At 34.2% G+C, this 19914-nt stretch overlaps 1 protein-coding gene across 1 annotated transcript; it reads right to left on the reverse strand.

Moving 5' to 3' along the window:
• Positions 1 to 1134: 1134 nt before the first annotated feature.
• Positions 1135 to 19914, reverse strand: LOC126826651 (thioredoxin reductase 1, cytoplasmic). Its single transcript, XM_050555627.2, has 18 exons — positions 19804 to 19914; positions 18416 to 18574; positions 17835 to 17895; positions 17521 to 17607; positions 16956 to 17086; positions 12002 to 12143; positions 11696 to 11746; positions 11325 to 11362; positions 10115 to 10219; positions 9842 to 9957; positions 9153 to 9378; positions 8413 to 8505; positions 7934 to 8010; positions 7263 to 7419; positions 6010 to 6117; positions 5056 to 5151; positions 4186 to 4320; positions 1135 to 3923 (listed from the first exon to the last, which is right to left on the reverse strand). Exons 2-18 carry the CDS (start codon positions 18515 to 18517, stop codon positions 3861 to 3863), a joined length of 1788 nt encoding a protein of 595 aa, XP_050411584.1. The 5' UTR covers positions 18518 to 18574; positions 19804 to 19914; the 3' UTR covers positions 1135 to 3860.

The following is a 19914-nucleotide window of genomic DNA, read 5'->3' on the forward strand; positions in this document are numbered from 1 at the left end:
TGAAATAAAATTAAACCATGTTAGTCCCGAAATGACCTAGTTTGTGTCGAGTGGACGTTAAACCCCATTTCTCTCTCTATCTGAATTCTAACAGCCAATGGACTAGATGCTGTGCCTTGCCAAAGCCATCGGTCCTGCACCCCTGAGAAGGGGAAGCCATGCTGAAAAGTCGGGAGAAACTTTCTCAGCCAACACCAGGATCGAACACAGGACCTTGTGGTTATAGAACCGAAGCCACAGTTTATCACCTCTTCCATATGTACTAGGTATTAGTATTCTACGCATCCTGGCAAAGAAGTTAATGTTTTAGAACACAGGAACAGTGCCCGCTAATCTAGTCTAGTTGGGGGCGTGTCTGTTAGGGGTAGCCCACCGTACAAACTGTCTGGCAGTGGTCATTCATGATTCCTGTGGTGGTATTGAACAACTTCAAAGCTGTTTTAGGTGGTACAGATTTCAGCTAATCTAGCCTAGCTGTGGTCTGGAAATTAGATAATTCTTGTCAGGGACATTCCACCACTACAAATGTCCTGCAATTACATAGCTCTCTCAGGGGTACCCACCACTAGAAATGTCTGTCAAAGTGTTTTTGTAATACCTAAAGATGTAAGGTACACTGCTGTACGATTTTCATGTGGTACACTTTTGAGCTTATCTAGCCGAAGAATTCACGCCCAGAATCCCAACCCTCACAGCCACACCCACCATCAGATACCCGGCAGACTTACATTCTGATGATACCAGATATACATGCATTGACAAAGTGTACCGATTTTCTCCTATATGGTATAAATTTGATACCATACAGGAGGAAATTGGTGCACTTGTCAACTAGCCTGACCCCTGGTCTATTAGTAAGCCAGCAACTTACTTACTGTGGCTCCCATATTGTTCTGAAGGGTTTGTGTTATGTTCTATCATCTAGCAAAATATATATAGTTAATTAAACTGGACAATTTTAGAACAACTAAATGACACATTTGTTTAAACTTGTAATACAAATACAAGTTTTTCTCAAATTCTGTATTATCATACAGCCATAGTATTTAATAACTTTAATGCAATAAATTTCTCACAGATGATAGTTTTTTCATCCCAGTTGAAGCAGAGCATAAAAAGATAACATTGTTTTTGGTAAAATTGACGACTTTATTTCTCTAAATTCCTATAATAAATTAGCAATCAGCAAACCAGTATATAAAAAAATATAGCTGCAGAATTCTTTTCTAAGGTGGTATTATGGGGAAAAACTATCAATTTTCTTTAAAATTAACAAATTCAAAATTATTCAAATTAAATAGTGATGTTATAAATGTTTTGTGGGAAAGGTAAAGCATCATTTTGGAAAAGACTTCTACAGTTGATACAGGTAAATAGAAAGAAATCTAGCAGCAATTATATGATAAAACAGTTTTTGAGCTGCTGTTGTACTGTTATGGAAGTTTCGTTGTCAAACATTCTGGTATAATAAACTTTGACAAATTTTCCTTATATTTCCAAAAACTGCTGTACACTTTCATAATTTATCTCTTAAGACTGGTAAATTCTAAAAAGAAATTAATTTACATCCGCAGATAATTATGAATGGGTATATTTTCAATATTTATACTCAAAATATTTGTATTCACTAATCAGTTAACAAAAAAGAATCCCTAAAAGTTCACTACTCTAATGCTATATTTTTATTTAGGTCAGTCTTAACAAGACAAAAAAAAGTGATTTTAGAAATCAAACAAAATGTAGCACTAATTATAAGGCAACCCAGAATATTTATTTTCATATCTATTACCCTGAGGCTACAACCACTTTTTAAGAAACGTCCGAGTAAAAGGTACAAACAAAAACAGTTACAGTATTCTGTATATCATTTATTTATTCTATCACATCACTTTTCTTAAACTAAATTATTTACAATTATACAATTTTAAGACACTAAAATATTTATAAACTAATATCATGATTAATGGTCAGTCTAATTAGAATTAAATCATTCTTTTGTTTCTTATTTCATGCTAACATTTAAACTACCGCACAGTGAAATTTGTGTTCAATTGAATAGATGCTTTTCCTTCGATAGTAACAGTTTTAGCCAATCATGATGGCTTAAGTAAGATTCCAACGAGAACAAGCACCTAATAGAGAAGTAGACAAATCTTAATATAGTGTCGACTAACAAATATTTAAAATGAAACAAACAAAAAAAGATCTAATTTTAATTAGATTGCATTGGATGGAAAAGACTTAAAAACTTACATTATTATATACTATTCAAAAAAAGTAGGGGATATTTGATTTTGGGGGCATAATACTAAAATATGCAAATGACTACGAAAAAAGTCACTATAGAACCTAACAGAAGAAACATTTCCAGTTACATGTGACGCCCAAACGCACCAATAGCTACTGCATGGAATGCAGGTGATGCTTGGGATCATCATGGGGGTCCAACCCAAGATTTGCACGACTCTGACTTGTGGCGCGGACGATGAATGTTTCTCAGTCTGTCATAAGCAGGCTATGGTCCAGATACCGTGATACACAATCTGTACAGGACAGACCACGCTCAGGTCGACCAAGGGCGACAACTCAAGCCCAGGATCGATTTATCCGTACCTTGGCCTTGAGAAATCATGTCATCACAGCAAATCAGATCAGCGCTCGTCTTCAAACAGACACTGGTGTGAGAGTGAGTGGCCAGACGATTCGGAATTGACTACATAGGGGTCACCTTCGCGCCCGACGTCCTCGCGTGATCCCTTGTTTGAGAGATCATCACATTCAGGCAAGACGTCGTTGGTGTAGGGATCGTCAACACTGGAGCAATGTGATGTTTTCAGATGAGTCGAGGTTCACTGTTGATTTTTTGGACAGACGTAGGAGGGTTTGGCGTCGTCGAAACGAGCGCTTCCAAGACGTTAACGTCATCAGACATGATCGATTTGGGGGTGGTTCTGTTATGGTGTGGGGAGGCATCACTAGCTGGAAGAACAGCTTTACATGTTGTTGCAGGGCGTGTTACAGGCCAGTACTACCGGGACAACATCTTGGCAGTCCATGTTGTGCCGTTCGCACGACGTCATGGCCGCCGTTTCATCATCCAGGATGACAATGCAAGATGTCACAGGGCCAGGATCGTTACAGGTTACCTCCAACAACAGAACATCACCACATTACCTTGGCCAGCACTGAGTCCCGACCTCTCCCCCATCGAGCATGTCTGGGACATGCTTGGACAGAGGTTACGTCAACGTCAACAACGTCCTGCCAATGTCCAAGAACTTGCTGCTGCGTTGCAACAGGAATGGGACAATACACTAACAATACTTGATAATTAGAAACCAAGCTTTTCAAACCTCTGTATAATCTTTGCTTTGAGTGGACGGATTTGAAAATTATTTTCGAGTAAATATTTAAAGACAATGTTTCAGAAGTTATACAAAAGTTAACATTTGTAACCAGTAATCAATGTGTTTCTTTGAAAATTTTAAAGTCCTTTTCATAAACGCCATGTTTTGGAGATAGGTATCATCAAGTTTTGTTCACCCTACAGGTAGGTTTCAGAACAAATCTATCATACAGCACATACATCTGTGCACCTGTCCTCAACATGACCTGGTCAATTTGACCCCTGTTGTCATCAAGAAAAACAAAATACACTAATCTTAAATAGGAATTCTCTTAACAGTAAATTTATCATATATCAAAACATTTAATGAATTTCACCGGAAAATTGAGAGACAATTTGTAATAAGTTAAATTGATATCTAGAATTGGATATGATTTTCTCACTGTAAGAATGATGGTACATGTTATTTAAGAGAGGAAAATGTTTTTCTTTAAGTGACAACAGGGAATTAACCTCAGCAACCCGCTACAGCCGTATCACCCCCACTTCTCTTTGTTATATTCATTGTGGTAAATATCTGAAATAAATAATCAACAATATAGTGAGGTATTGTAAATACTACTTTTGAACATGAAATTGTCTGGTATCCTTTATACTGTTTTCAGATAGACTGTTCCTCCAAAATAGTACAAGTGAAGTTAACAAAAATGCTGAAATCGGATAGAATAACGACAAACTGTCAGCAAAATCCACTCTTCATATTTGATCAAAACACAGAAAGTATGTTTCTCTAATGAGCCATATTTATTGTTATTACTGGAAATTCAATTTCAACTTACCTCTGAGCAAGTGGGATGAATACCAATTGTCATATCAAAGTCTTCTTTGGTTGCTCCTTTTCTCATAGCAATAGAATATCCTTGAGTTATTTCTCCAGCATTTGGCCCAAGCACATGGAATCCAACTACACGCTCCTAAACAGATAACATACAGATTTCAAGTATATATTATAATTCAAGAAAAAAAAACCACACAAACATAAACTAACTTTGACAATGAATATTTTGAAAGTTTAAAATTCCATTCTCCAGCTTGTTTTGGAAGCAATGTGTAAAACTCTATCCACTATAATTGAACAAATTGTTACATATTCAAGACGGAAAATTAGCATGGCACTGACATCATCCTAAAACAGAATAGGGCAATAACCAATACTTGGTTCGAAATTAGATGGGGCACATAATGATATAACAAATATTCATGTCATTAAATTTTTTATCAAAACCAGATAACTCCACCCTCTCCACAAGGGGGGTGCTCGATTGTCAGTCCAGAAAGTCCTGAATTAACAGAATTGCAATCGAGCGGCGCGGAATTCATTCCTGTCACAGTTCTGTCAGTGCCGACAATGGAGGTGGTGTGAGTAGAATTGAGACGTAATTAAACACAAGGAATATGTTTCTGCTGCTTGAGATATTTTCTTATTCAGTCGATGCATGTGTTGTAACCCAAAATACCCCTTTTCACTCGATTGTCACTATTTTTGGGATTGAGAGAATTTTATTCCGGAACGACCAATCGAGTACCCCCATAATTTAAAAAGCAAAGGCAGGAACTCTGAAAACATGATTGATTTTGGGGTGCCAATTTTATCTTTCAAATATGGGCACATAAAAAGGATTTATAGACATTTATCTCTTTGTATTTACCTTTTCTGGTATAAGGCATATCAGTTTAGCATAACAAACATTTTCTTCTCTATGTGGTACTGTCCATTCTAAAGGATAATAATTAGAATGGTATATCTGAAATTAATATCAAATTAAATCACTGTCAAATTTCTTTACAATTCCTAAATTTTAATAATAACCCATAAATCTGATAGATTTTGAGTAAACTTTATAGATGAAGCATGTTATTAGTGATGTTTTCTGATAGCGGGATGTGATATATAGCAGATGATTTAAATATGAATGAGTAAATAGCCACAGTTCAAGCTTCTATACTGTAAACTAATGTATTCAGTTCAATAACAAACTTTCAAATGACGAAATGTTAAAACTTGAATTGTGAAAATTTGTCAGACGGCAATTTCTACCCAATGATCCAATCCCAAATTAACTCGTTAAGCGTGACGTTTTTAAAATATTAACTACCCCCTATTGTGTAATTAATTTGACAAAGTGACATAGAACTATGTACTATGCTCTAAGAATAGGTTGGAGGAAAATACCTCCAAGGCGTTATATTACGCCCTACACACAGTGAGTGGCAGTTGTCCAGGACGTAATATAACGTCCTACACATGCTGCGATCGTGGGGGAATCAAGTGATGAACTATGTTCTAAGAATAGGTTGGGGGAAAATACCTCCAAGGTGTTATTATTATGCCCTACACACAGTGAGTGGCAGTTGTCCAGGACGTTATATAACGACCTACGCACTTAACGGGTTAATAAAAGTAAATAGAAATAAAAATGCTACAACAAAACACCTAAAGTTTTCTTCCTACAGTAATAAAGATATGGTTAAAATCAAATCTACAGCTAAGAACATCTAAATTAAGGGTAAAATACCTAAAACAGATGTTTCAACCATATTTTATACTCTTTCAATTGTCTCTGAATATATTTCATGAAATATCTCATAAGAGATAAATTTACCTCTATATTTTCTTCTCCAAATTTTTCCAGGGCAGCTTCTTCTGAATAACCAATACAACCATATTCAATTGGAGTAAATACCGTTGTAGCTACAGACTGATAATCACACTAAAATAAATTAAAATTACCAACACTATAAATATCTGTTATATCTATGATAAGAAGGAATGGAATGGTGTTTAATAATGTGTTGTTGACACTTTACTTAGGCCATATCTGAGACTAACAAATAGTACTTCTATGGTCACGTATGCATAGGGAAAGTGATAATTTTGTGTTTTAGCCTCCTTTTCTTCATATTTCAAAATCAAGGTTTTTTTTATATTAATTAGGGGTGAGGCTACCCAAAAAATGCTTTCTGAAATTCTAAAGCTAGTGAATTGAAGATGGCACAAGTAGTTAGGAAGTGTAATAAACATGGGAAAACTAACATTAAAAATAAAGAAAAAAAAGTTGTTGCCAGGGTAACACATTTTTTTGGAAAAAGTATGAAAATGTAGGTACACCATATCTCTGGCACTATTAAAGATAAATGTTTCATTTTCGGGATGCCTATTCTTTAATGATAACCCCAAAACCAGACAGAGTTTTTCTCTATAATTTTTATAGTTTCTTGGAAAATAATGTTTAAAACATTTGTCTCGCCACAATATTTTGTTTTTGGAGAAATATTTTGATAAATTTTGAAATATTAATAATTCAAATTGCTTTCTGTCTGATTCTGTGGTACATATTAGTTTACCCTGGCAACAACTTTTTTTTAATGCTAGTTTTCCCTTGTTTATTACATTTCCTAACTACTTGTACTATTTTCAATTCAATAGCTTTAATATTTCAGAATAAAAATTTCTGGATAGCCTTCCCCCATAACTACCAATTTGTACACAGGACCTGTTTTGGGGTTTGTTTTTTTTTTAACTATTACTATTAGAATAAAACTGGAAAAGTCTGTTTGCTATGCTACGAAAAATACATCCACCAGCAACAAGTTCACCGGAGGTCTTTTTTTTTCTTTTACAAAGGTCTATTTTCAAAAGAAAAAAATAATCTCAAAAACCCTAATCTGTAAATTGATCACAAGAAGTTAGATGGACTGAGAACCACATTGTGCATAAAATTCTTTGTAGTTTGTTAATAGGTAAAACTGCTTGTTAACGCTCACAAAATGTTTTATTTCTTTTGAACAGAAGGCCCAAGAGAAATCTGGTACATATACAAAAGATCTGGTGTGTCATAGTAAAGTTTATACTTACAAGGGTGTTGGAATTATCATATAATCTGTTGACTAATAATCTACCAGCTTGTATTGCTACTGGTGTTAATTCTGGTACACCTTGAACTATATCACCTATACCATATATATAATCTATATTCGTTTGATCCTTTTCATTACATAATAATTTACCATTCCTATAATATACAATATACATTTCAAAAATATATTCCTGATATTCTAGTTCTCACATAACAAGACAAAATTACTGTTAAAATTCTACATGCATTCTGTATTTTCATAAAGAACTTATTCATCAATGACAATTCATGCCAGTGCCTTATTACTATAATGTGAAGTTGATGTCATTATATGGAAAGAAATGGAATGGTGTTTAATGTCTCATCAACACAACACTTAGGTGTGCAATGCAAGCTAGGATGATTTTGTCTGGACAACAGCATTTCCATCTGTCAAGGTTTTTTTTTTAATACTTGCACACCAATGGACCTTGTTTTTTTTGTCTAATAAGCACTTCAAGGCACACTTGTCTTGTCAGCCGTTGGGCTTGAAAAATCCTGAAGATATTTCCTGAGGATTCAAACTTAAAAAATTCCAGTCAGAGAGTTCAATGCCCTAACCACTTGTATGCCAGTTGGTGATATTGCTACAATACTCATTTGATGATGTGTAAGTAGAAATATAGCATACTTAGGATTTAGTTGAACACCAACTGCTTCTAATCCTATACCACTTGTACATGGATCTCTACCAATAGCTAATAATATCTACAAATAAATTGTAACAATAATTAGTTTCACTGTATATCTAATACATAATTGGGAATCTATAGTTTCATTATTCAAATTGATCAGCATAAATATCGAACTTGTTAGTCTACCCAAAGAATTATTTCCACCAACTTCATATCTTCAAAAATTCAATCTTTGATGCTTTAGAGTACAGTCAGTGAAAATGTAGTGGGTACACCAGAAAGGGCAGACAAATCCATATTACTACTGGTAACATTAACAAGATACAGATAAGGAATCAATGTGTGGTTCTGTTTTTCAACAGATTTCCTTTTCATAAATGGCCTAGCAAATCTAAACTAAGGTACTGATTTTACATGTCTTCAAAGAGATGACATCAATACAAGGTGATCACATTAACATGTTGATATAACTTACTGTATTATATTCTTCTTCTATAATATCATCAGTTGTTGTTGATTTAGCTGTTACTTTATATTTACCCGGTTGTCCATCTTCTAATTTCTCTATCTAGAAAATCATAATTTCAATTTTATTGTTTTGCACAGTTGCCTTCTAAAAGACGGAGGTAAGGTTTTAATCTTTTAAGGTAATTTTTGGTGATACAATAAAAAAGACTATAAAAGACAAATTGTCATCGGTAAATTTATTCATTGTTTATATAATTAAACTAATTAAACTCCATAATGAAATCCTTTTTTTGCAATTAGTTTCAGTAAATCTTATTCTTTCAACACACACAACATAATACTAGGTGACATTTTCATGAAAACAATATTAAAGACACAGTGTGTAATAATTAGATAAAGAAATGGCTATTCTTGTTATGTTCATAGATAGACAATGAAATATGAAAATATTAAAATTTTAGTCAAATTACTTTATTCTGTGCTAATAAGTTATGAATGTTTGAAGTTTTGAAAAAATGCAGTGTAGATTGTTTATTATAGTAGCAAGAGTTGACTAAGTCTTGATTTTCTATTTCATTGTTAAACTTTTAAATGGCAACAGTGTTCTAATCTACTTAATATCTGGGTCATTCATGGTCGAGAGAGTTGTAACATGTAACATTTGAAGCCAGAATAAAGACCTGCAATTGGCAGATTAAGCTCTTACATAATGCATCTTTAAGCGGTGAATTATTAGAAAATATTTACCTTAACAGGAACATAACCTCTGTGGAAAAATATTTTGTGTTCAGACATATATTCGCCTATATATTCTGCTATCTGTTGATCAAAACCACGTAATAATATTGATCGTACCATAACTGTTACATCTAAACCTAATCCGGCTAAAAATCCAGCACATTCTAATGATACATATGAAGCACCAATACATAGTGTTTTACCGGGACAGTATGGTAGAGAAAATAAATCATCACTGAAACAAAACAATAATTAAATCATTTCTACATTTTATTTTCCAAACAAATATTGAAATGACTTGAAACCATCCTAACATCCATCTTCATTAGCCTATTCACATCCTAACTTACAAAATAAAGTGTAGTTAAAAAGTAATTTGAACAAAAATGGACATCAGTAGATCAGAGAGAAGCTATAAGAAAAATCTGCATTTAAAGAAACACAATCTTTTTTAAATGACCACTGTCAATCATGTAGGTTTTTGAACACAGGTAGCAACATGACCATTACTTAGACCATTATTATGTTATAGTGGACAACCATTTTATCAGTCAAGTTGTTGATATTTGTTTTTGGGGGATGCTTGACAATACTGCCATTTCACAGAAATGTATCAGGAAAATCACTGGGTTGCATTTATTAATTTGATTTGCTGCTCACATTAATTCCTTGTTTTAGAATAATACACTATATTTTACCTGGTTATTGTATATTCTTTAGCACCAGGTATATCTGGATATCTGGGACGTTCACCTGTAGCTATTATAAATGTTTCACCGGTTATTTCTTCTACTTTATTATTCTTTTTGGTTGTCTGAAATGTATTACCTCCTAAAATATATCATCGACTCTTTACAGTAAAATCTATCAACACAAGAAGAAATAATGACCTCAAAACCAGGCCTAAATTTGATCTTCAAATTTTTATTAATCACCTATGACAAGTGAACATATTTGAAAAGCATGATTACCTTTAATCTGTGCGGTCCTATAAATTCTCCATAAGCATTTAAATATGTCACTGATTTTTCACGGAGTTGAACTCTGTAATTCCAATTTAATGAACCAATATGATCCTGTTAAAAAAGAAAGATAACAAAATGCTAAACTAAGTGGGTTAAGTTCAATAATTTCTTTGTCTATGAAACATGTCTACACTTTCCCATTCTTGTGGCCAAGCAAATTTTTTTTAACACATATGCAGCATAGGTACTTAAAAGTAAACACTCCTCAAACATGTTGTTCGGGTGCTACCATATCAAAGAAAACCTACAAATTTGCTTCTTTAAAAAATAACTGTGTAACATCCCACACACTATGTGGCTGATTAACTTCTGTTGAACAAATTCAGGAAATTACAATTCGATATGCGCAAATATCAAAAGGAACTTACATTTCAAGTTTCAACAAAATCGGATAAAAATTGTGACCTCTATAGGGTCCACAACCTTGATATAACATATTTTTTACGCAATTTGAGAACGAGGGGCGACCATTTTGTCTGTCAGTTTTGGGCCGTTTTTCACGAAATTCGAACTCAGCGGTCCTTAGGGTTTAACGGTGATATAATAATATGGTTTTTTTAAATGGGATAAAAATTATGGCCTCTATAGGGTCCACATCAGGGGCCATAATTCAGGAAGTTATGTTCCGATATGCGGAATATCGAAAGGAACCAAGATCTTTGGGTTATAAGCATACATTTCAAGTTTAAACCAAATTGGATAAAATTTGTGACCTCTACAGTGTTCACAACCAAAAAACATGATTTTTCGTACAATCAGGGGCCATAATCCATGAAGTTACAGTCCGATACATGGCAATATCGAAAGGAACCAAGATCTGGGGGTGATAAACCTATATTTCAAGTTTCATTGAAATCGGATAAAAATTGTGACCTGTAGACTGTTCACAAACAATTGTGGACGGACGGACAGGGGCGACAACAATATACATCCACATGAAAATGTGGGCGTATAAAAATAATGACAGGCAGATGGGCCAAAAAAGATTTGATTGGCTTTCCATAATCATTTATAGCCAATAAGATGTAAATCCTAGAAAGCTGTTCTTTGGGTATGTCTTGAGCTAGAGTGTAGCAGAGTTAATCTTTATCTCATCATAAACAAAACCAACATTTTATAGTCAATTATTGATAAATAAACCATAACCAAATATTACCTGAATTGCATCTCTCATTTTGTCCCAACTGTGTTTGGCTAAAAATATACATGATCATTTAGTACAGGGACAGTGATGGATAATATCAATTAATTTAAAACTGCATTAGATGACAGATGTTGCATTATCAGAAATTACAAGTTTCTCACTTGAAAAGTTTGCAAATTTTCTAGTTGTGAACACGAAAGTCACTTCACCACTCCTTTTACAAAATGGCGAAATTAATGTATTTTAAGCTGAATAACGTGAAATTCATGATGAAAAGAAGAATTTGACATGTCTGGTGAGTAATTTAAAGTAAAATTGACAACTACTTGTATTCTTCTTCTACACATAATATTATTATCATCTTATATAAACAATAAACTTACCATCTGTTTTAACATCCCAACCAAAACTTTGGGCATCACTTAATTCTTCACCTGTAATTCATCCAAATTCTCAATTTTACTTAAAATATATTTATACATTAAATATTGATTAGACTGTTCTTCAGCAATGATGTAATTTAGTGTATGTTTTCATATGGAACGTAGCCAAGAATTGATTTATCAGGTTTCTTCACTTCTTTATTTATTGTCTTTATGAAACACATTGGTATAGAGCTTTAGCAAGAAGACTGATTGCTCTGTTATAAACAAAGTAAAGTTAAGAAAGAAATTATAAAATAATCTCACCTAAAATAGCAGATCTGTGCATTAATTTTTTTGGTATACAACCAACATTTACACATGTACCACCTAAACCCCATGATGTACCTTGTGGAGTGGGTTTAACAAAATCTAATAAAGCTACCTTTTTACCTAGTTCAGCAGCTGCCTATAAGATAAACATATTAATCAATTAAGCCTTGATAAATTTCGCATAAATGATAATGAAAAATCCCCCAAAAATCAAATCAATATGAGTCATAAATCTCTCTATACTAATATTTGTGACTGTTCGGCCCCTGACGAATTGGTCTCCAGTCGAAATTGAGCCCCGGGCGAAGCCGGGTATCCTTCTAGTATATATATAAAAGAGAAAGTTAGCTGTTTGTTAGCTATAGGAAACCAAATAGTTCAACTTGTATATTTCAAAATAACTTCATAATAACCATTTTTTACAACAAATTTAATGGTGCTGTTTATTTTGTACTAGGTGCAGTATATTTAATAATGAAATTGAAAATTACTTATTATTGCATTAATCGCTGTTAGAAAAATAGAGATTTTTCACCTGTTCCAACACCGGTTGACTAGGCTAGTACTAAATTAAAAACCAGCGGCTGCCAGGCAGGATACGCCCACATTTTCGAGAGATGGATAGAAAACAAGCTAAAACGAAAGTGATTTTTCCTACAATCAAGGGCCATAATTCAGGAAATTACAATTCGATATGCGCAAATATCGAAAGGAACCAAGATCTTTGATAAATAAACTTACAATTCAAGTTTCAACAAAATCGGATAAAAATTGTGACCTCTATAGGGTCCACAACATTGATATACCATATTTTTACGCAATTTGAGAACGAGGGGCGGCCATTTTGTCTGTCAGTTTTGGGCCGATTTTCACGAAATTTGAACTCAGTCGTCCTCAGGGTGTAACGGTGATATAATAATATGTTTTTTTAAATCAGATAAAAATTATGACCTCTATAGGGTCCACAAGTTAACCAGCGGCTGCCAGGCAGGATACGCCCACATTTTCGAGAGATGGATAGAGAACAAGCTAACAAGAAAGTGATTTTTCCTACAATCAAGGGCCATAATTCAGGAAATTACAATTCGATATGCGCATATATCGAAAGGAACTGAGATCTTTGTGTTATAAACTTACATTTCAAGTTTCAACAAAATCGGATAAAAATTGTGACCTCTATAGGGTCCCAACCTTGATATACCATATTTTTACGCTAATTGAGAATGAACGGCAGCCATTTTGTCTGTCAATTTTGGGGCGATTTTCACAAAATTCGAACTCAACTGTCCTTAGGGTGGAACGGTAATATAATAATACGGTTTTTTAAATCGGATAAAAATTATGACCTCTAATGGGTCCACAAGCTAAAAACATGATTACAATTCGGTATGCGCATATATCGAAAGGAAGTGAGATCTTTGTGTTATAAACTTACATTTCAAGTTTCAACAAAATCGGATAAAAATTGTGACCTCTATAGGATCCACAACCTTGATATACCATATTTTTACGCTATTTGAGATTGAACGGCGGCCATTTTGTCTGTCAATTTTGGGCCGATTTTCACGAAATTTGAACTCAGTCGTCCTCAGGGTGTAACGGTGATATAATAATATGTTTTTTTAAATCAGATAAAAATTATGACCTCTATAGGGTCCACAAGTTAACCAGCGGCTGCCAGGCAGGATACGCCCACATTTTCGAGAGATGGATAGAGAACAAGCTAACAAGAAAGTGATTTTTCCTACAATCAAGGGCCATAATTCAGGAAATTACAATTCGATATGCGCATATATCGAAAGGAACTGAGATCTTTGTGTTATAAACTTACATTTCAAGTTTCAACAAAATCGGATAAAAATTGTGACCTCTATAGGGTCCCAACCTTGATATACCATATTTTTACGCTAATTGAGAATGAACGGCAGCCATTTTGTCTGTCAATTTTGGGGCGATTTTCACAAAATTCGAACTCAACTGTCCTTAGGGTGGAACGGTAATATAATAATACGGTTTTTTAAATTGGATAAAAATTATGACCTCTAATGGGTCCACAAGCTAAAAACATGATTACAATTCGGTATGCACATATATCGAAAGGAAGTGAGATCTTTGTGTTATAAACTTACATTTCAAGTTTCAACAAAATCGGATAAAAATTGTGACCTCTATAGGATCCACAACCTTGATATACCATATTTTTACGCTATTTGAGATTGAACGGCGGCCATTTTGTCTGTCAATTTTGGGCCGATTTTCATGAAATTCAAACTCAGTCGTCCTTAGGGTGTAACGGTGATATAATAATACGTTTTTTTAAATCGGATAAAAATTATGACCTCTATAGGGTCCACAAGCTAAAAACGCGATTTTACGTACAATCAGGGGCCATAATTCAGGAAATTACGGTCCGATATGCGCGAATATCAAAAGGAACCGAGATCTTTGGGTTATAGACTTACATTTCAAGTTTCAACAAAATCGGATAAAAATTGTGACCTCTATAGGGTCCACAACCTTGATATACCATTTTCTTACGCTATTTGAGAACGAACGGCGGCCATTTTGTCTGTCAATTTTGGGCCAATTTTCACGAAATTTGAGACTGAACGGCGGCCATTTTGTCTGTCAATTTTGGGCCGATTTTCATGAAATTCAAACTCAGTCGTCCCTATGGTGTAATGGTGATATAATAATACGTTTTTTTTTAAATCGGGTAAAAATTATGACTTCTATAGGGTCCACAAGCTAAAAACGTGATTTTTCGTACAATCAGGGGTCATAATTCAGGAAGTTACGGTCCGTTATGCACGAATATCGAAAGGAACTGAGATCTTTGGGTTATAAACTTACATTTCAAGTTTCAACAAAATCGGATAAAAATTGTGACCCCTATAGGGTCCACAACCTTGATATACCATATTCTTACGCTATTTGGGAACGAATGGCGGCCATTTTGTCTGTCAATTTTGGGCTGATTTTAACAAAATTCGAACTCAAGTCATCCTTAGGGTGTAACGGTGATATAATAGAACGTTTTTTTAAATCAGATAAAAATTATGACTTCTATAGGGTCCACAAGCTAAAAACGTGATTTTTCGTACAATCAGGGGCCATAATTCAGGAAGTTACGGTCCGATATGCACGAATATCGAAAGGAACTGAGATCTTTGGGTTATAAACTTACATTTCAAGTTTCAACAAAATCGGATAAAAATTGTAACCACTATAGGGTCCACAAGCTTGATATACCATATTCTTACGCTAGTATTTGGGAACGAACGGCGGCCATTTTGTCTGTCAATTTTGGGCCAATTTTCACGAAATTCGATACTCAGTCATCCTTAGGGTGTAACGGTGATATAATAGAACGGTTTTTTAAATCAGATAAAAATTATGACTTCTAAAGGGTCCACAAGCTAAAAACGTGATTTTTCGTACAATCAGGGGCCATAATTCAGGAAGTTACTGTCCGATATGCGCAAATATCGAAAAGAACTGAGATCTTTGGGTTATAAACTTACATTTCAAGTTTCAACAAAATCGGATAAAAATTGTGACCTCTATAGGGTCCACAAGCTAAAAACGTGATTTTTCGTACAAACAGGGGCCATAATCCATGAAGTTTCGATCCGATACATGCCAATATCGAAAGCAGCCGAGATCTTTTGGGGATAAACCTATATTTCAAGTTTCGTCGAAATCAGATAAGAATTGTGACTTGTAGAGAGTCCACAAACAATTGTGGACGGACGGACGGACAGGGGCGACGGCATAATACGTCCACATGAAAATATCGAAAGCAGCCGAGATCTTTTGGGGAAAAGAATTGTGACCTGTAGAGAGTCCACAAACAATTGTGGACGGACGGACAGGGGCGTATAAAAACGCGATTTTTCGTACAATCAGGGGCCATAATTCAAGAAGTTACGGTCCGATATGCGCGAATATCGAAAGGAACCAAGATCTTTGGGTTATAAACTTACATTTCAAGTTTCAACAAAATTGGATAAAAATTGTGACCTCTATAGGGTCCACAACCTTGATATACCATATTTTTACGCTATTTGAGAATGAATGGCGCCCATTTTGTCTGTCAGTTTTCGGCCGATTTTCACGAAATTTGAACTCAGCCGTCCTTATGGTTTAACGGTGATATATTAACACAGTTTTTTAAATCGGATAAAAATTATGACCTCTATAGGGTCCACAAGCCAAAAAACACGTTTTTGCGTACAATCAGGGGCCATAATTCATGAAGTTACGGTCCGATATGCGCGAATATCGAAAGGAACCAAGATCTTTGTGGTATAAACTTACATTTCAAGTTTCAACAAAATCGGATAAAAATTGTGACCTCTATAGGGTCCACAACCTTGATATTCCATATTTTTACGCTATTTGAGAACGAACGGCGGCCATTTTGTCTGTCAGTTTTGGGCCAATTTTCACGAAATTCGAACTCAACCGTCCTTAGGGTTTAACGGTGACATATTAACACGTTTTTTTAAATCGGATAAAAATTATGACCTCTATAGGGTCCACAAGCCAAAAAACACGTTTTTGCGTACAATCAGGGGCCATAATTCATGAAGTTACGGTCTGATATGCGCGAATATCGAAAGGAACCGAGATCTTTGATTATAAACTTACATTTCAAGTTTCAACAAAATCAGATAAAAATTGTGACCTCTACAGTGTTAACAAGCCAAAAACGTGATTTTTCGTACAATCAGGGGCTATAATCCATGAAGTTACGGTCAGATAGATGCCAATATCGAAAGGAACCGAGATCTTAGTGTGATAAACCTATATTTCAAGTTTCATTGAAATCGGATAAAAATTGTGACCTGTAGACTGTTCACAAACAATTGTGGACGGACGGACGGACAGGGGCGACGACAATATACGTCCACATGAAAATGTGGGCGTATAAAAATATAATTACCTTGGCAGCAGACAAACCACCTGATCCTCCACCAATGACAATTAGATCATAATCATATTTCTCATTAGGTGCATTTATCATCTGTAACAACTTATTATCACTATGTGCTTTTAATGTGGAATCACAACCACCTAATAAAACAATAGTTTCAATTAAATTATATCTTACTTCATATTGAGTAACTTAATCAATAGTTTCATTATTGAATCTTATTTTGGATTGAAATTATTGTAAAGCCAGAAATCTTGTATAAAAGGAATGTATCTATTAGCAATATTAACATGGCACATTTTACTTCATAAAACCTGAAAACTGTCAATATAAAGAGGTAATTCCCTTGCGGTTATATAAATATGAAAATATCAATTGAAATAATTTCATGCCTCAAAGATGCTGACACAAGGTCAACCATCATTATTTGAATGCTATTTAAGTTTAATAAATAATTAGTGATTACCTATCTAGAGATAGATAGCACCTGATAGATAGTATCCGTTTGGATAGTCTTGAAATATTATATTTATATGAGCATTACAGGATTGAATAATCTAATAAGAATTATTACCTAAATGTGTGCCATTGATATACACATTGGGTACAGTCTTTTGACCTGATATTTCTAATAATGTGTTTTGTAGATCTGCCATATTATCTGAAATAATTAATTAAATTATACAGTACATTACAAATTAATACTGGTACATGATGTAGTTGAAGTAAAAACCCCACTCAATTTAATGAAGTACATGTATATACATTGCTTCAAAACATACATGTATGAAAGGATTATAAGTCCTAGTTTACATAAGTTTATACCTGTGACATATTTTTGTGTATCATTAAAAGATGGATGAACATTTGGACACAAATTTTACTTACTTTCTTTATCCATTTCCAAGGAAAAATATTCAACATTTAAGCTTTTAAATAAATCTTTCACCTGTGAAATAGACCAAAATTTTGTCTTACAATGAAATTAATTACACACTTGGCTTTTTACTACATTTCACGACAGTGGTTATTTATAAAAGTTTTTTTTTCAATGTGCTGACATGTATGGAGATTTCTTGTAGCACATAACTATCATGACACCATTAGAATACTGTATATACGTTTGGAAAATATTTTTTTCTTGGATTGATTCCCTTACTGCTAGTTTGTTTTTATTTATGAGTGAAGCATTATTGGGACTGTGCATGGCAGTGGACGCTTACGACCAGACCTCAGGATCCATTCACTTGATTTATTGTTGGAAATGCCTGTATATTGTGTCCTGTAGGTGGGTTTGTCTTGTATAATTGTATATGTGTGGATGTTTGGTGCTGGGGGCCTGCACTTACTACTAATAGAACCGTTTCCTAGTATTAATGTGTAATACAAAATTCAAAAATCTACCTATATGAAGGTATCAGAATGTTTTATCATACATGTACCATTAAGCTTAATTATCAAATTCTTACCTTGGCACAGAAGGGACATGTTGTTTTACTGAATATCATAACTTTATTTTTATCTATATAACCTTGTATTAAGGTTTTCAAATCACCCTGTACCGGCGGCATCTTGCCACGCAAACCCTCTAGAGGTGACCCTGCACGTTAAATCTTGAAAAGTTGTACCTGGAAACAAACAGATGAAAATATTCTATTTCATATATAATGTAAAGCTTATGTCGCAAGATATCAATACAAGTTATTTCACCCTATGTCCCTCGGCTCTAATAAGCCAACTCTAAAAGTCAATAGACCTGTGTAACTTATACTAGCTTGTTCTAGGCTTCACAAGTGTATCTACTATAGTGATTTAGTATTTTTTTTTGCTCACTTGACAATAGCCCTTAACTGACCTACTAACTTACACATGATAACACACTCTCCCTTGATGTTTTGTAAGATATCATAGTAAATGGCTGTTATCAGCAGTAGATATAGAAAATCTGCAGAGTAGGTTGGTCATTAATAGAACACAATTTTTATAGGAAACAATGACTGGTTTTATTGTAAAAACATGATCTTTCGACATATATCCTCTTATCGTTATCAAGCACAATGATAATGAAAAGAGGATACTTGTCGAAACGTTGTGCTTTTAGAATAAATTCAGTGATTTTCCCATAAAAACTGTGTATAACTATAATATGTTTCAAAATCGCTAAAAATGCCACTTAATTAAAGATTAGGTTAGTCATGAACTGAAGGGGGAAGACTTGAAAGCAACTCACCGATGAATTTACATTTAAAATATTTTAAATACCGGTACTGATATATTTATGTAACAATGCAACATCTGGAGAATTCTAGCTATGTCAACCATCATGTCACTCCTTGATTAATGCAAGATTTGTTGAGAACATGACACAGCAGATCTCTAATTGTAACTATAGATAGTAAAGCAAACACAACTGATAGACAATCTAACATTGACATTTCAATTTCATCTGACATTACCTTTTGGATAAGTCTAATGATCTACCATTTGATATAGGCCTAATGATAGGTAATAAAAAGTCCTGTGCATATTTTTTTTGACAGTTGGCTGACTAACTCTTCTCTAAGTTCTTAGTGCATGTACCGGTTCCGGCGGTTGTTATGTTATAGTCACATTTTGTAATTTAGACACAAAACATAGGCCTAATGAATGTGGTTTCCGAACGAACAAATATTATGATCTTACGAGCGACAAGAGCTTCGTCTTTTTAGACGTACTCAGATATTTCTCAACTCCGGTTCTGTGACAACGTGAAAATGTGGGTGTTCATTTACATTGCCTGTAACCTAATTAGAACCAGCTGGATTAATACTCGATCCCCACATTTGGATAAAATAAGTTACGTACACCGAATACTTACGTGTTTAATTTATATCAACAAACCCCTACTCATTCCCTCAACAATATACTTTACTATCCTCCTATCTTGTCAATGTAATGTGCATGGCATGGTTTAGAAATACCACGTGAC

This window comes from Patella vulgata, chromosome 7 (genome assembly GCF_932274485.2).
Source record: "Patella vulgata chromosome 7, xgPatVulg1.2, whole genome shotgun sequence".
NCBI lineage: Eukaryota > Metazoa > Mollusca > Gastropoda > Patellidae > Patella > Patella vulgata.

What these genes read in the sequence shown, in the direction of transcription:
- LOC126826651 (XM_050555627.2), bottom strand. Translation starts at nt 18,517, where the DNA reads ATGCCGCCGGTACAGGGTGATTTGAAAACCTTAATACAAGGTTATATA. An exon ending in GTGGTTTGTCTGCTGCCAAG is followed by an intron (nt 12,144 to 16,955) that starts GTAATTATATTT and finishes TTTATCTTATAG; the next exon opens with GCAGCTGCTGAACTAGGTAA. An exon ending in AAAGAATATACAATAACCAG is followed by an intron (nt 9,379 to 9,841) that starts GTAAAATATAGT and finishes GTTTTGTTTCAG; the next exon opens with TGATGATTTATTTTCTCTAC.